The 17,074-nt window shown below is 32.9% G+C and overlaps 1 protein-coding gene across 1 annotated transcript in view; it reads right to left on the bottom strand.

Moving 5' to 3' along the window:
- Nucleotides 1-16,683, bottom strand: part of LOC130243876 (semaphorin-4A) — an 18,448-nt gene extending 1,765 nt beyond the window's left edge. Inside the window, exons 1-14 of the mRNA XM_056476179.1 lie at nt 16,535-16,683; nt 9,838-9,998; nt 9,655-9,711; nt 8,554-8,649; nt 8,346-8,439; nt 6,821-6,943; nt 6,464-6,597; nt 5,791-5,972; nt 5,567-5,708; nt 4,529-4,718; nt 4,305-4,420; nt 3,449-3,612; nt 2,380-2,444; nt 1-866 (exon numbers count right to left, since the gene is read on the bottom strand). The exon at nt 1-866 is cut by the window's left edge and continues 1,765 nt beyond it. Of these exons, the coding sequence (XP_056332154.1) occupies nt 271-866; nt 2,380-2,444; nt 3,449-3,612; nt 4,305-4,420; nt 4,529-4,718; nt 5,567-5,708; nt 5,791-5,972; nt 6,464-6,597; nt 6,821-6,943; nt 8,346-8,439; nt 8,554-8,649; nt 9,655-9,711; nt 9,838-9,998; nt 16,535-16,634 (2,220 nt within the window). The 5' untranslated portion in view covers nt 16,635-16,683 and the 3' untranslated portion in view covers nt 1-270. The remainder of the gene's footprint in view (nt 867-2,379; nt 2,445-3,448; nt 3,613-4,304; nt 4,421-4,528; nt 4,719-5,566; nt 5,709-5,790; nt 5,973-6,463; nt 6,598-6,820; nt 6,944-8,345; nt 8,440-8,553; nt 8,650-9,654; nt 9,712-9,837; nt 9,999-16,534) is intronic.
- Nucleotides 16,684-17,074: the final 391 nt, after the last annotated feature.

Below are 17,074 nucleotides of genomic sequence, written 5' to 3'. Positions count from 1 at the left end.
GCATTTTATAGAGTGTATGTTAAAGTTCTATTAAGACTTTAAATGACACAAACAAGTCTTCATTTATATGTCAGAGCTGACTAACCCTATTTTGTGATGAAAAAATGATTACATAAAACAGCATAAATATCAATAAATTTTAAATAGCATGACCCATATTATAACCATTACACCCATCACCTTTGATTCATTTCAAAGTGGAAAAGTTATTTTCCATACTGTGGATCAAGAATCACTCCTGGAATACAGCAGTTTTTAGCTCTGCTTTTGTTAGAGTTCTGTCTGACAGATTTTGTCAGACTCAGTGCCTTTCTGAGGCAGTTCCTGAGGTAAAATTTTGTTGCACCTCTTGCCGTTCCTCCACATGACCACAAAACAAGCGAGTATGCAGAAACAAAAAATTACAAAAAAGATGCAAACAGCGACCATTTCAGAGTAGTAGCTCTTCTGTGAGATGCACAGAGTGTCTTTTCCAGCATTGTGATAAGGGCTGGCTTGTTTTTCCTCGCTCATGGCATTTATTTTTTTCTCATTTATAGGTTCAGATTCATCAAGCTCAATTGTGGTGAAGTCGGTGTGCTCAGGTTGCTGGTGTGATGGAGACATGCGAGATCGAGGAACTACAGGGAAATTTACAGCAAAGGTGGCGATGGTTTGCTGAAAGCCCAGCTCCTCAGACACGCAGCGGTAGTTGTTTGTGGTCTCTGGAGAGACAGGGAAGACCAGACTGCCATCCGTCCACTGCAGGTATGGGAACTGGGGAACGAGGCTGTTGTTTGAGAACCTCCAGGTCACCTTCGCCAGTTTGGATTTCGACTGACAGGGCAAAACCACAATCTCATTTAACTGCGCAGTCTTGTACATCACTGGAGAAAGACAGACGGTTTAAAGGTTTTACAGTTAGATATTAATATTTAATCACTTTGCAGATGCTTTCATTCAAAATGACATAGCGTTCATCATAATGAGGCAATGAACAAGAGTGTTTTGGACGGTACAAGCTAGAGGACAATCAGGGTTATTTTATTTATATTTATTGTGAATGAATTATATTATTATATTTTAATTTAAAAGCATTAAAAATTCTTAATATAACTGTTAAAAGTCAATATTAAAGTTAATATAAACTGAAAATAAAAGTTGTAAACGTAAACTTATTTTACATTTATTTTGCTTAATGTAAAATATATACACTCACTGGCCACTTTATTAGGTACACCTTACTAGTACCAGGTTGGACCCCCTTTTACCTTCAGAACTGCCTTAATCTTTCATGGAACAGTTTGAACAAGGTACTGGAAATATTCCTCAGACATCTTGGTCCATATTGACATGATAGCATCACACAGTTGCTGCAGATTTATTGGCTGCACATTCATGATGCGAATCTCCCATTTCACCTCATCTAAAAGGTGCTTTACTGGATTGAGTTCTGGTGACTGTGGAGGCCATTTAAGTACAGTGAACTCATTGACATGTTTAAGAAACCAGTCTGAGATGATTCACACTTTATGACATGGTGTGTTTTCCTGCTGGAAGTTGCCATCATAAGATGGGTCCACTGTGGTCTTAAAGGGATGGACATGGTCAGCAGCAATACTCAGGTGGGCTGTGGTGTTGACACAATACTTAATTGCTACTAATGGGCCCAAAGTGTGCCAAGAAAAATATCCCCCCATCATTACACCACCACCAGCCTGATCTGTTGATGCAAGGCAGGATGGTTCCATGGTTCCAATTCTGACCCTACCATCCGAATGTCACAGCAGAAATCGAGACTCACTTAAAGTCACTTAAATCCCCTTTCTTCCCCATTCTGATGCTCGGTTTGAACTGCAGCAGACTGTCTTGACCATGTTTACATGCCTAAATGCATTGAGTTGCTGCCATGTGATTGGCTGATTAGAAATTTGCCTTAACGAGCAGTTGGACAGGTGTACCTAATAAAGTGACCGGTGAGTATATATATCTATATATATTATTTTTTTTTCTTTATTTTTTTTATTTTTTTATTTCATTAATTTTTTTTTATTGTATTTAGTTACAAGAGAAATTGAATAAAAATGTAATTAAGGTTAAAATGAAAACAGAATATATCGAAAAAAATGAAACATTGTGTTTAATTTGTGCATCAAATTTAATGTTCAATTTGTGCATCAAAATTAATTTTATGTATCAATAAAAAGCATATCAAATGCAGGTAAACTGTCTAACTTCACTAAAGATAAAATGCTTGAAAACCTATTTTCAGCTTTTACCCACAAATTTCATGATTTATCTTGCACCTTTACATGGGTGTGTGATAAAACAAATTGGGTTTGAGCTAAAAATAAACATCTGAGGTCTACAAATCTTTTGGTTCTCACAGAAGCTGTTTACCTGCAGCAGTATTTCTGAACTCTATACACTGTTCTGTGATATTTCCTCTTTCCACGTCCTGCCGCCTGTGTTTGAGACACAAAAACAGAAGAATAGTAGAGTGGTATCTGTTAGTTCAGATACAAGGACTTAAAAACTAGGGCTTTTTTATCTTGTGTTGTTATTGCTAACACTAAAACTAGTTTATACACATACATTCTTTTTTTTAAAGTTTTCATTAATTCAAATAAAACTGCAACACAAATATACAACCCAAAATCAGAAAAAAGTTGGGACAGTATGGAAAATACTAATAAAAAATAAAGTAGTGATTTCTAAATTTACTTTGACTTGTATTTCATTGCAGACTATACAACAAACATTATTTAATGTGCAATACTTTCCCAACCTTTTCTGATTTGGGGTTGTAGTGAAAAATATATAGTTTTAAATAAATATAAAATCTTTAGTTTTTAGATAAAAAAATTAAACAAACAAATAAATAAATAAATAAATAAATTAATTAATTAATTAAACAGACAGACAGACAGACAGACAGACAGACAGACAGACTGACTAATAAAATAACATAAAATAAAATTCAATTAAAATTAATCTGCTGCGTAAAACATATGCTGGATAAGTTGGCGGTTCATTCTGCTGTGGCGACCCCAGATTATTAAAGGGACTAAGCCAAAAAGAAAATAGATGAATAAAAATAAAATAAAATAAAATAAAATAAAATAAAATTAAGGGAAGCAGCAGCTTAAAATATATGCTGGAATAACCCCTGATAAATAAGGGACTAGGCTGAGGGAAAATAAATGAATGAATATTAAAATTAAATTAAATAAATGAGAAATGTTGCCTTTAAAACTTAATTTAAAAAAGCTAAATAGAAAATGAAAGCTAAATAAACTATTAAAACAAGAACTATTAAAAATTAATTTAACCATTAATCAAATAAAGCTTAATTTAAAATACAAAAATTTCAATAAAATACTGAATAAAATCCATAGAATACCCATTTTGTGACGGTAATAGAGATAATTTCGTTAGATCAGATGTTAGTGCAGAAGTGTGAACTCACAGGGTAGACTTTGTTTCAGACACAGCAGTGCATGCTCTGGTCTCTGCATCCCAGCCACAGAACGGGTCACGTGCTAATACACACTCTGCACAGATTGGATAAGCTGAACAGTTTGACAGTGGCACTCTGAACACTCCCTCAGAAGAGCCGATGAACAGCACACCCTATGGAGATTCACACAGAGCAAGACATGATCAAAACATTTGGAAAAATGTTTCATTGGATTTACTAATTGTTTTTAAGGTAAGTGGTTACAAACTATTTATATGGGCTGAATTTAAGCAAACAAATTAAATTAGGTAATGCTCAACTTTGTTTGTTTGTTTAAATTTGGCCCATAGAAATTGTTTACAACTACTTACCTTAAAAAAAATTAAAATCTAATGAATAATTTTTATCAGTGTAAATATTTATTTCGGTTGAATGCTAAAGGTAAATAACTTAAAAATGCTAATAAAAATAGTATACGTTTTTTTCCTCAATAAATCAACATAGAGTTAATAATAGTTAATAAAAAAGCTATAAACAGAAGTCACTTTTGAGTTACGAATGGCTGGTTCAATCTTTTGTTTAAATAAGGCTGGATAAAGCATTATTAATGTGCTTTTAATGAGAAAGGTAAGGTTTTTCTGTTTGGTCAAATTCTGTGAAAGGTTTTTGCCACTAGAGATAATTTACATCTCACAATTCTAACTGAGAAAAAAAATCACTGAAAGATTTGTAGAGTTTTTGTATATCAAATTATTCTGAATTTAAATCAAACAACTCTGACTGAACTATTATTAGGGGTCCGCGACAAAACAGAATAGAATAAAATGATAACCATGTAAAGAGGGGAAAGAGAATGTTTTAAAACCTTTCTTTTGGACAGGAGGATGTTTTTCGCAATCTGTGGCTGCTTAAAAATCTGAATCTCCTCGATGATATGAGGACCTTCAGCAAGCAGGACGACTTTATGAAGAAATCCAGACTCTGAAGAAAATATTCATGAGCAGAAATGGGTAACAGGGAAGAGTCTGGACATACAGAAACACAGGATAAAATAAGACTACTGTAAACCAGAAAAGATTGTATGTTTACCGGTGAGCAGGTACAGGATGGTGTAAGTATGTCCATCTGCAGCTTGAGTTCTGTGAACAGCTAGACGAGTATATCGCTCTTCTGCGGAGGACAGAAGCAGTGCTTTATCCATTGGATGCACAACTTTTTCAGCCAGGAAGCTCTTTTTCACTATGTTCAACACGCGGTCAGTGTCATTAAATAATCCACACTGTGAAAACATGAGAGAAATCTGGTTATAGGGTTATGCTATTTTTAGATGTTAACCCATATACTGTATCCTTCTGCCTTAGTTGAATGAAATATTGTAAATAAACAACATCACAGACTTCATGAGGAGTGTTAACATTAATAGTTGTTCATTTTTACTGTGTTCAGTAAAAAAGATTTATATTAAATACAATATCTGTATTCCAGCCATTTATGGGTCAAATATTAGATTTTATTTAGAAAGAAAATGTGTTAAGTGAAAGTTAAGTGTCTGCTTTAATGTTAAAAATAGCTTTTGGGAAAATTAAATGTTAGATTATGGGTGTAATAATGTTCCTTAATCATTCAGAGTAACAAATATTCATGAAACATACAAAATAATAAGAATAATAATATGAAATAATATTATAATAATATTAATTAGTATAATATTGTATCATTTATTAATGTTATAATAAACAGCATTAAAATGTAAATAGGCTACAAAATAAGTGTATATATAAATAAGTGTGTATATATATATATATATATATATATATATATATATATATATATACACACACATACACACACACAGTATATAAATATGGTAAAATATATACATAATATTTATAATAAATATAATATGGTAAAATATATGCATAACATATTTGTCATAAACATATAATTCTTATTAAAATACAAATAAAATTTAACACAAATAAAATAAACAATAAAGTAATATTTTTTTAAACTTGAATTGTTTATAACTAGAATTATTTATAATGATTTTTCCTCAACTGTGCAAACGACACTTATATTTAAGAAGATTCGTGAAGTTACAGATTACCGTCTCTCTCAGTGTGTTACCTTGCCGAGTTTTCCGTCTGTATTTGGCTGAGGTGACCAGTGATTTCCTCTCAAGTCGAATGTCTTGTAATTCCCTGAAAAAGCAGCTTTAATATCCTTCAGACTGAAAGCACACACCGCTGACAGACCAGATGAAACCGACCTGAAAGAGAGAAACATGGGAAGAAAATGTTTAAACAGAAAATCCAAGACCTTTCAGATCAGCATGATGGAGCATTTGTCACCGTTGTGAAGTGAAGACCCCGTAGAACAGCGTGTTGTCTGGAGAATCATTGTCGGATGGGGAAAGTTTGACAATATCCTGAAGTTTGTTAAACTGAAGATCTTCTCCTTGTTGGCAGACCAGCTGAGCCTTAGCAAAAGATGTCCAGCGCCTTTGTAAGGTGAGGGTTCCTCCATTGTCATCCTGATATAAAGAATTACGTCATTAAAAATAGTTTTGATGAGCCCATTTAACACAGACAAGCTCAAACGGTTCCTCCTTGTGCTGCTTCGGTGTTTTATGACTCAAATGAGAGGAAAAGTTAACAATACGTCATTATAGTTCTTATATTTGGTCCCTTTTCTCCCTAACATTAGCAAAAAAAAAATAAGTCATAAGTATCGAAGTGCAGTACCATCACTGACAGAAAGGTGGCATTATTCATAAAAATGATAAAAACTGATAAGACCTTTTTCTCAAGGCTAAAATATCACATAATTTTATATAATGTTAGCAAAATAAATAAATACTTTGAGTAAACATCTGTGCACATCATAGCCTACTTATTATTTTTCTGAATAATCGAAAATTGTAATAATAAATTGAAATAGTGAAGACTCGTATGTCACAAGTCATATGTTTATGTGACCATAATGGTTACTGGATTAAGGGTTAATTATTACTAAAAGCCTTACCGTGCAGACCTGTGCCACACGAGACACAGTAAAAGAGTTCCCAAAATAATCTCCGCTCAAGTCCCCATTCTCAGTAAAAAACAGCAGGATCTTCCCTTCACTGGCGACATGTGTCGAACTTATGAATACAGGCTCTAAAACAAAAAACAAACCTATTCAATCCATAAAAATAGTATGTTTTGCTCAAGGTTACTTTACTCACCCATGCAGGATTTTTGTAAAGTACCCTCAAATCAAACCAACAACTCCTGTGTAATCATCACCCCATATTAATAAGTATGAACATCAAGACCATTTGCCTTGTATATGTTATTATCATCATGGCAGCATTATTAGTTTTACAGAGAAGCAACAAACCTTGTAGCAATTTTGGTACAGTCTCAAGCTCCAAGTTGTTGCGTGTTCCTCTGCTATGACAGCGAGAAATTACGTTTTTGTCTCCAAAGAAGCCGACATTGGTTGCTGTATACAGCTCTCCATCTGTAAACAAAGAGGTCACAGTTTTAAAAATCAGCTTTCATTCAAGGCTTGTTTGTGTTTATGGAGTTCGCTTAAATGTGTTTATGCTATGTTTGAAATAAAATCTCAATATTGTTTGCATAATTTTATTTTAGTTTTGTGTTATTCACCTAAAAAACTCATAACTTTCTGATTATACTGTATGAAGCCCCTCCCTAAAAATACACAATGGCTTCTGATTGGTCAGATGGATCAGTGTGCCCTGATTGGCTAACTATTTAGTGCATGTTTAAAGAAATATAATGCCCAGGGGTGGGGTTTATGTAAATTCTAGGGTTTGTGATGTCACCAACCAACCAAACTTAGTGAAGTTTATTTATAAACTAATTTCGAGAAGATCATGTGCTTATGATTGACCACAGCTGGTCCTGCATTAGCAACGCAGGATTCACCAATCAGATGATTCCTAAGTCACTATAAATAAGCAGAGTTTCTTACCTCAGTCATTTTTGTATTGAATAATCCCCCCTTCCACCCCTACCTCTCCTCCCTTTTCCTTGAATAGAGAGGCACGTGTGATTAGCACTGTTGCCTCACAGCAAGAATGTCAGTGGTGTAAGTCTTAAACAGTCCAAAAACATGCGACATAGGTGAATTGACCAAACCAAATTAGCATGATAGATGAGCTCTTAATCAAGAGTATCTCTCTCCATAGCAATCCCTAATTTGTCATTAGCCATAAATAAGCAGGGGAGTTCTCGAGACCTACTTGAGCTCAAACTCCCTGCAAACAGGAGGGAGCCCAGGACTCGAGGTACATATGAGCTCGAGCTCTCTCTCGGATGTCAAACATGCTTTATAATTAATGATCAGCTAAGTGTAAACTCTTGAAATATTACCAACCATTTTCAAAAGCAAATTTTGTAAAAGATTTAAACTTTGCTTTAAACTTTGAGCATCATACCTTTGCAGATGTTGTTTACACCTAAACACCAAGATAACACACTAACTAAAGTTAAAAAGCTAAATTTATTATGAAAGATGAATCAGTGGTACATTTTTATGTGAGCCTTCCCTTGAAAGGTCGCTACAAAATAACAAAGAGTCTTGACAACATGCAAATGCTGCAAGATACGAATCTGACCATAGGATAATAATTGCAAGTGGAAACAGTCATGCATCTTGATTGACCACTTACCATATGATCAGATCACTGAAAATGTCATGTAAAATTTTGAAATCACATTGAAAAAGGGCCTCACATAAAATCTACCCAACACAAATCAGAACTAATCAATACTCAATGGAGTCTTTTTCTTCAGATATGCATCGTAGGAGTAAAAACACTTGTAGTATGATTTCATGCTGACTTTAAATGTGTGTGAACGCATTAGATATGATCGTTAAGGTAGTGTTCTCTCACCAACAATGATGGCTGTGTTCCTCTGCGTGGAGCTGAAGGGACAGCAGTTTTTGGCCTCTTTTGTTTCGCTGTTTGCGTGCAGAGAACTTGCTGGCTAAAACAGAGATGTCCAGTCTGTTAGAGCAGTGACAATCCATCCCTCAAGTAATAATTCATCCATCCTCATTTATTGATCTGTGCAATTCCTGTGCAGTTTTATTTGACTTACAATGATGATTGCTTGTGGTTTATATGCATTTGTCCCACAGGCGTAGAGGTGTGTAGAGTTGAAAAACTGTACAATACTGATGAAGTTTCCACAGTCCTGTGTAGAGAAGTATAAAAATTTCTAAATTAAGTGGTATCTTAAAATGAATATCAAGCTTGTATAACCCCCCCCCCCCCCCAAGTAACAAAGCAAACAATACATATAATAATGCATTATTATTCTTTTATGAAAATATTTTCAATTTCTGAGCCTGCAAATCAATTTCTGAGTCTCTTTTTATTATAAAAAAAGCAGTGTGGCCAAATACAGTTACAGAAAAATGTAATGATTACAGGAAAAATTCTCAGTTGCTCAGATTTTTTGGGTATGGGTTTGAGTAACATGTTATTATTTAATTTATTCTATAAAGGTCTGATTCGATTTCTTGCTTTTTTCAAAGATAAATGACAATTGGTCAGAATAAGAGGGTCTTTCCATCAAAATATAGACTTTTTAACTCTTAAAATTATATATTTGTATATAAAATTATAATTTTATATGGCAATACATTTATAGATTTAGAAGACATGTCATCAAAACAAAAATTAGGTTTTACTTAAACACCATAAATTGTAAATACAAAGAAACGGAGTGTTCTCTGTTTAATTTATATAGTATTATTTTGGTTAATATACAGTTGAATTCAGAATTATTAGCCCCTGTATATTTTTTCCCCAATTTCTGGATTTTTTTAACACATTTCTAAACAGAATCATTTTAATATCTCATTTATAATAACTGATTTTTTTTTCTTTGCCATGATGACAGTACATAATATCTTACTAGATATCTTTAGGATAGAAGTACGCTCAAAAAAATAACTCATTGGATGAACCTAATTTAATTGAGGGCAGGATTTCCATCCAATAAATTTGTTTAGCACAAAGAAAATTATATATATATATATATATATATATATATATATATATATATATATATATATATATATACAACCTTAAGTGCAATTGAGTATATATATAAAGAGAGAGAGCACAATGGGATGTATGGTATATTTTATGCTTATAATTTTTTATGAAGAATAACATTAGCAGTGAAACATACCATCTTTGATGCCATTCTACAGGTTTCATTTTGTTTTGGAGATGATGTCCATTCCAACTGTAAAAAACATTTTTAACTATAAATATTATGTTGTAAAATGTCCTCCAAGTCTAGTAAAGTCTTCATCATGCCAGAAATCCACAAAATGAGATTTAATTTTGTTAACCGTAATATCTGCATCACCTCGTCTTTGAGTGTAATACTATCAGGCTGACTGACGTCCAGAGAGAGCAAAGCATCTCGAGCACCAACAAACAATGTGTCTTGATCTGTGCTGAGCAGCAGAGTGGAGGTGTTTTTCAGGGTAGAGCTGCTGTAGATGCCCAACACACGCTCTGAACTTCCTGTGGAAACACAAAAACAACAACCGACAGGTTATATTTGGAGATCAGTGATGTGACTTTACGACAGCACTGAACTCATTTCCATTTTGCACTTCGAAGTTCATTATTTATTCACTATAATGTACAGTCATATGTCACACATGTGCATTTCTGCACCCTCAGCAACATAAACAATCAATATGCTGTCAGTCAACACTAAAAGGTTGTAGAGGTTGTTACATTTGCACAGACCAGAAGCTTCTGTTTGCATGAAGATTTTTTTTCTGATTTGTTTACAGTAAAACCATGTTTAGTTTTCTTAAGAGTACATTCAAGAGGAGAATATAAGGTAAGAAATCTTACCCTACTGCGATATTACAGTATCTTGATTATTTAAGTATTTTGGCTCTTGAATTATTATTTAGAAAATAACAAAGCACCTGATCTATTAAAAAATCCAGTAGTTTCACATACTCTCAAAATATGGTCCCAGATTCGAAATTGTTTTGGTTGGCAAGCTGGCTCCCTACAAAGCCCCATCACAAGAAATCATTCATTCGCTCCCTCATATAAAAATACATTATACGATGACTGGGTGAAAAAAGGAATTCACAATTTTCTAGACATATTTATTGATCAAATATTTCCTTCATTTGAGCAACTACAAAGTAAACACAATTTACCTCGATTCAATTTTTAAAAATATTTACAGGTGCGAAACTTTGTGAAACAAAACAACCCACTGTACCCTAATTCCCCAAATCAATCATCAATGGAAATGATAATTTTGCGTGACCCTAATAAAAAGGGAGGGATTTCATTTATATATGGAATGCTCTTCCAATTAACAAACAAGGCTACTTTAGAATACCTAAGATCCTCCTGGGAAGCAGATTTAGAGGTTGAAATCACCAACGAGCAATGGGAGATAGCCCTTGAACAAATCCATAGATCATCGGTATGCGCAAGACATGGCCTCATACAATTTAAAGTAATACATCGTTTACATTGGTCCAAACAAAAACTTAATAAGATATTTCCAGAAGTAGACCCTGCATGTAATCGATGTGGGCTAGAACCGGCGTCACTGGCCCATATGTTTTGGAGCTGCCCAAAATTATCATCGTATTGGGAAAACATATTTCTAACATTCTCAAAAATAGGTCAAAAGCCGATAGATCCAGATCCCCGTATAGCAGTTCTAGGCATTACTGATTTCGAGAAAGCTAAAAACAGTACTGAATAAAATATATTTCCATTTGTCTGCCTACTAGCACGAAGATTAATATTATTACACTAGAAACAGAAAGCCGCTCCTACATATACACATCTAATGAGGGATGTAATGAAACATATGGAACTAGAGAAAATCAGATTCTCCCTAAAAAAGAAAGAAGACAAATTCTATAAAATCTGGCAACCTTTCATGGCCTACTTTAAAGACATAAATTCGACAGGAAATAGTCAAATTGAAGAGGATTAGACCAATTTAGTTTAAAAACAGAAGAGTATTATTATTTTATTTAAAATTTTCTTTACTCTTAATTATTATTTAATATTGTATTTATTATTTGTTTTCTTTTTGTAATGTTAATTTCAATTTAAATTCTTTTTTTTATTTATTATTTATTTATTTATTATATTTTTTTCTATTATTATTATTACTATTTTTTGTATTAATCTTTTATTACCATATTTATATACAGATTGTTTGTATATTACACGCTTTATTGTCAATTGTGGTGTGAATGTTTGTGTTTGTTAGTCCAAAGATGTAAGTTGTTGTGTTATAAAATCAAAAAACAATAAAGAAAGTTATATATATAAAAAAAAAGAAAATAACAAAGCAAACAAATCGACATCCATAATAAATGGCACTCATCAAAAAGAAAGTGTTGTTTAACACTAGAGCATTAGTTTTTAAAGTTGACGCAACGTCGAGTCAAATTGAGTTTTTTTTTTAGTTGAGATACATAAATAAACGTAATCGTAAACATGAACACAGCACTAGATGTAAGAGGTATTTTAAACCATAACTAACATGGTAATCTAACTATACCAACTGCTATTTTTACATGTACTTAAATTATACACATAACCTAAGACAGACTATGCAATTACTTTTACATTTACATCAAGACAGAACAATATTGTGCAAGATATTGTGCAAACAAGTTATTTAGGGTTAATGAAAACAAGTAGTGCAACATGATTTGTGGTTCATTCACAGGTAAACATTGTTTTCCTTGTTGCTATCCTTGTAGGATGCAGTTTAAGTAAAGTATCTGATGTATATATAGAGAAAAGTGTTTTAACAGGTGGTTTGTCAAGCCTACTCACCTGTTTGAAGCACACTCAGAAATGCACAGTCATTTCAATACAGTTATGCCTGGCATCCACACCACATTTTTGACCCGTGGAAACAGAGCATTTTGAAAATGCTTAAGACTTTTTCTTTTAAAACGTTTGTGGTATATTTTCAGAATAGATGGACAAAAACAAGCTTTTGAAAATGTAGGCGTGGCTATCCACAATTGCTCTCTGATTGGTCTTTTGCACTATTGTGTATCATTCTGATTTGCAAAGCTCCTCTCATATGACCATTATACATGCAGTGCACTGCAAGTATGGATGTCGACAAACAGTTTGCATGCCCAGTGAGCATGAAAGGCATGATCTTTTTTAAAATGCGGTAAAGATGGTAGTATAGACGAGGAGTATTTTCTGTCCAAAACGCTGTTAAAAAACAAAAACACACTGGTATAAATGCAGTCTTAAGATTATCTACTGTAGTTCATGCTGGGGAAAACACACAAGTAAATGTGTTGTGAAAAAATATTGTCTGCGTAAATTTCTCAATTGATCCTCACTAGTCTAGTCGAAATGGGGCTAAAGAAAATCAATGCTGTGTGTGATTGTTCAGGGAAGCTCACAGTTATAAGTGTAGAGGGTTATTTTTCAAGCATTTTCATTTTCTGCTACTGTATGTTTATTAAGTTACACTGTTTACTGACATATTAATATAGGCAAAATATACTTAAAAACAGGTCTGTCTAAACTTTTGAGCATTTTTTTGCATAAACAAAAAAGGGGATTTATTTTTTAGAGACAATACCACTGCTTTAACGTCTATGTCCTAAATCTACATTTTATGGAATAATCCATGATTTACTATCACAACAAACAAACACATGTATTATTCTCACCAGTAGTCAATTATGAAGAAATGCTATCAGACTGACACTTTTACATATTCACACTTTTTATAGTTTTTGATATCCATTGCTGTTGACTTTTAAATAGTGTTTACATTTCACAGTTTTGCAATGAAACCTCAACACTGACACTCTGTTCCTCTTTTTGATCTGCGGAAACAGGCACGACCCATGTGCTGAGGTTTAGTAATCCTGCACAAACAGAAATGTCACCCACAGTGTCTTATAACAGGATGGTAACTCTAGATTATACTATAAATCGATGGTTCTTAATCTTGGTCCAGGAGGGCAGGTGTCCTGCAAATTTGAACTCAATTCCCAATCAGACACACCTGGGCTAGCTAATCAAGCTCTTACTAGGCTTCTAGAAACATCCTTGCTTGTGTTTTGAGGCAAGTTGGAACTAAAATCTTCAGCACACCAGACCCCCAAAATCGAGTTTGAGAACACTTGCTGTAAATGATAACACAATAAAGTGGCCGGCGAGTATATATATATATATATATATATATATATATATATATATATATATATATATATATATATATATATATATATATATATATATATATATATATATATATGTATATATATATATATATATATATATATGTATATATATATATATATATATATATATATGTATATGTATATATATATTTATACAGTATGTATATGTATATATATATATATATATATATATATATATATATATATATATATATATATATATATATATATATATATATGTATGTATATGTATATGTATGTATATGTATATGTATGTATATGTATATGTATATATATATATACACTCACCGGCCACTTTATTAGGTACACCTTACTAGTGCCGGGTTGGACCTCTTTTTACCTTCAGACCTGCCTTAATCCTTTGTGGCGTAGATTCAACAAGGTACTGGAAATATTCCTGAGATTTTGGTCCATATTGACATGACAGCATCACACAGTTGCTGCAGATTTGTCTGCTGCACATTCATGATGCGAATCTCCTGTTCCACCACATCCCAAAGGTGCTCTATTGGATTGAGATCGAGTGACTGTGGAGGCCATTTGAGTACAGTGAATTTTTTGTCATGTTCAAGAACCAGTCTGACATGATTCACGCTTTATTACAAGACATGTTATCCTGCTGGAAGTAGCCATCAGAAGGGTACACTGCAGGATGGATCCATGCTTTCATGTTGATGCTAAATTCTGACCCTACTATCCGAATGTCCGAATTTATTCCCATGATACAAAGCTGAATTTTCAGCACCATTACTCCAGTCTACAGTGTCACTTAATCCTTCATAAATCCTTCTAATATGCTGATTATATTTGTTGCTCATTTATCATTATTAATTTTGAAAACAATTGTGCTGCTTAACATTTACGTGGATACTCAAATGTTTTGATTGATAGAGAGTTCAAAAGAGCAAAAATAACAATTCTACTGCCAATTTTGATCAATTTCTTGCATCTTTGCTTAATAAATGTATTAAATAAACTTCAGTGTTTATTAGAAGAAGCACGGCATTTCAAAGCAGTCTCTCTTTCAAATGCAGCCACATGTGTTAGTTATAAGTAAAACACAGCAGACAGTGTACAATTTCTTTTTTCATGAGAAATCCACTTATCTAAATTGAGCTTTTTACCCTGCGTGCGTTCTTCAGCGATGAACAGTGAATTTAGAAACCGTGTGGTTGGTATGATCGGCTAGCGGTGATTTCCACCATCAGAACCCTGCAGCGTTTAGACCATTTGCAGAACAACAGTAATGGGTAATAATAACAAACAAAACCACAACTCACAACTTCAGGGAACCATGGTTGCAAAACTTGCACAGAAATAGTGTTTGCCCAACATGACTCAATGGGTCAAGTTATTCTACGCAAAAAAATTGTAAGATTAATCTCATAATAATGGGATCATATCAAAAAATGGTTTGTAATTCACAAATAAAGCCTATTTTATTGTTATTTTTGTATATTATTAATATTTTATTTTGTTGTTCAATAGTGATGTCAACAATTTGTCATTTATTCATTAAGGAAATTGTATTTTTTGATAGTTGAAATAGTTAACCAGGGCTGTTCCAAAACCTGTTTAAACAATTTTTACATTAATAATTAATGTAAAACATTAATAATTAATGCTAATAACTGCATTAATGATTAACCATGTGTTAAGAATTAATCCAGAGAATTAATAAAATGACACTGTATATACCCTGGGTTAATGTCTTTATTTTTGGTGTCAATACCAAATTTAAAAATAGGCTTACCACAATTTTTTCTTGCCCTTATGAAATTTAACACTGTTTTTTACAACAAATGAAACCCAAAGTATTACTATTCCAAACTAAAAGTTTCTGTATTTTGTGATTCATGTTTTAATATGGTTTTGAATTGCATTATGGGACTTTGATCCTTCTTCCAACAACTTTTTACACTGGGAAGCTCAAAAAGGTGACTTTTATTAACATTTTTAATAGTTTAAAGTGTTATATTGTCAGTGTTTGTGTTGTATATTACAGTACAAAAACCTTGTAATAAACTGCCAGTACATTTTCTGATATTTTACAGAGTTGTTTCTCTCTCTATATAATATTTCTTGTACATTATATGATTTCAAACTACTAAAATGTCAATAAAAGTCACTTTGTTAAACTGTAGAGTTGAATTTTCAGCATCAAGATTTGACAAAGCAGAGATCAACATCCTATAATGCAATTTGCAACTTAAAATAAAATGAAAAAACTTGTGAATCACAAACTATGGAAATTGTTAATTAACGGATGTTTTTTCCACTGTAGGTAGGTGTTAAAGCTGTGGTTAACAAATGATATTCAATGTATTAATTTTTAGTTTAGCTTTACTACACTTTTAATACAATAAATGTGCAAAGCATGAAATAGCAATAGAAAATACATAAAAAATACTCTTTCACAGCTAAAAAGGCCATCCAACATTTTATAGCCGTATATAAATGAAGAATGAAAAACGGTAATGTCCAATGCTGCATTACAAATCCAGTGAGTGACAATAACCATGCACATAAATAAGAACATTAACACAAGTTTGGGATTGTACAGTATCCAAATTGCATTTTGAGGGGTTAACAGAGTTGTTTAAGATGATTATGATCTAGGTTTAATGAAAAAGAAATGTGTGAAAAAACAAATTTTATCAAAAATGAAGTCACAAATGACGGATTAAAATCCTGTTCTGGTTTCTGGAGCACAAGCATGTCTACCAGCATGTCCTCAACTTGCACATCTGACAATCACCATATATCCCCAAATATGTCTTATTACCATAAAGCAATCAGAGCTTCACTTACCACGAGCGAATGAGACGCGAGGACGCACTGAAGCCTGAGATGGATCTAATAATCCCATGAAGATGACTTTAAACATCCAGATCCTAAACAATGCTGCCATGCTGACAGATGTTTCAGGAAAAAAAATAACCTTATGATCAGTTCGTGAAACAGAGTGTGACTGTATTTCACTTCCTCTGAACAGACCTCTTTGAACACGACAGGAAGGAAGATTTAAAACCTCAAACCACTTAGAGTTTAGGCTTCTTGCTCTTCCTCCACTGAACACTTTATGCTAATGGCACTTCACCAGACAGCAGCACGGAATGAGTCACAAGCAATTGAATTATAATATTATCAAGATATCTTTCAATATTAGTGCATTTCCGTTCATGGCTCTTTTGGATTTGGAAAATTTGTGATTTGATTAATAAATGTCTTATTCCTAAAGATAACATGAGCAGAAAGGTTTTTTTAGTGAAATATTTTAGTTTGCGTGGGGGTGGGACAACCTGTCAATCATATGAGATCACAACAATAGTAAACAACAATCCAATTGAA

This window comes from Danio aesculapii, chromosome 16 (assembly GCF_903798145.1).
Source record: "Danio aesculapii chromosome 16, fDanAes4.1, whole genome shotgun sequence".
NCBI lineage: Eukaryota > Metazoa > Chordata > Actinopteri > Cypriniformes > Danionidae > Danio > Danio aesculapii.
Note: the sequence above shows the minus strand (reverse complement) of the source record. Positions and strands in the feature narration are given on the sequence as shown.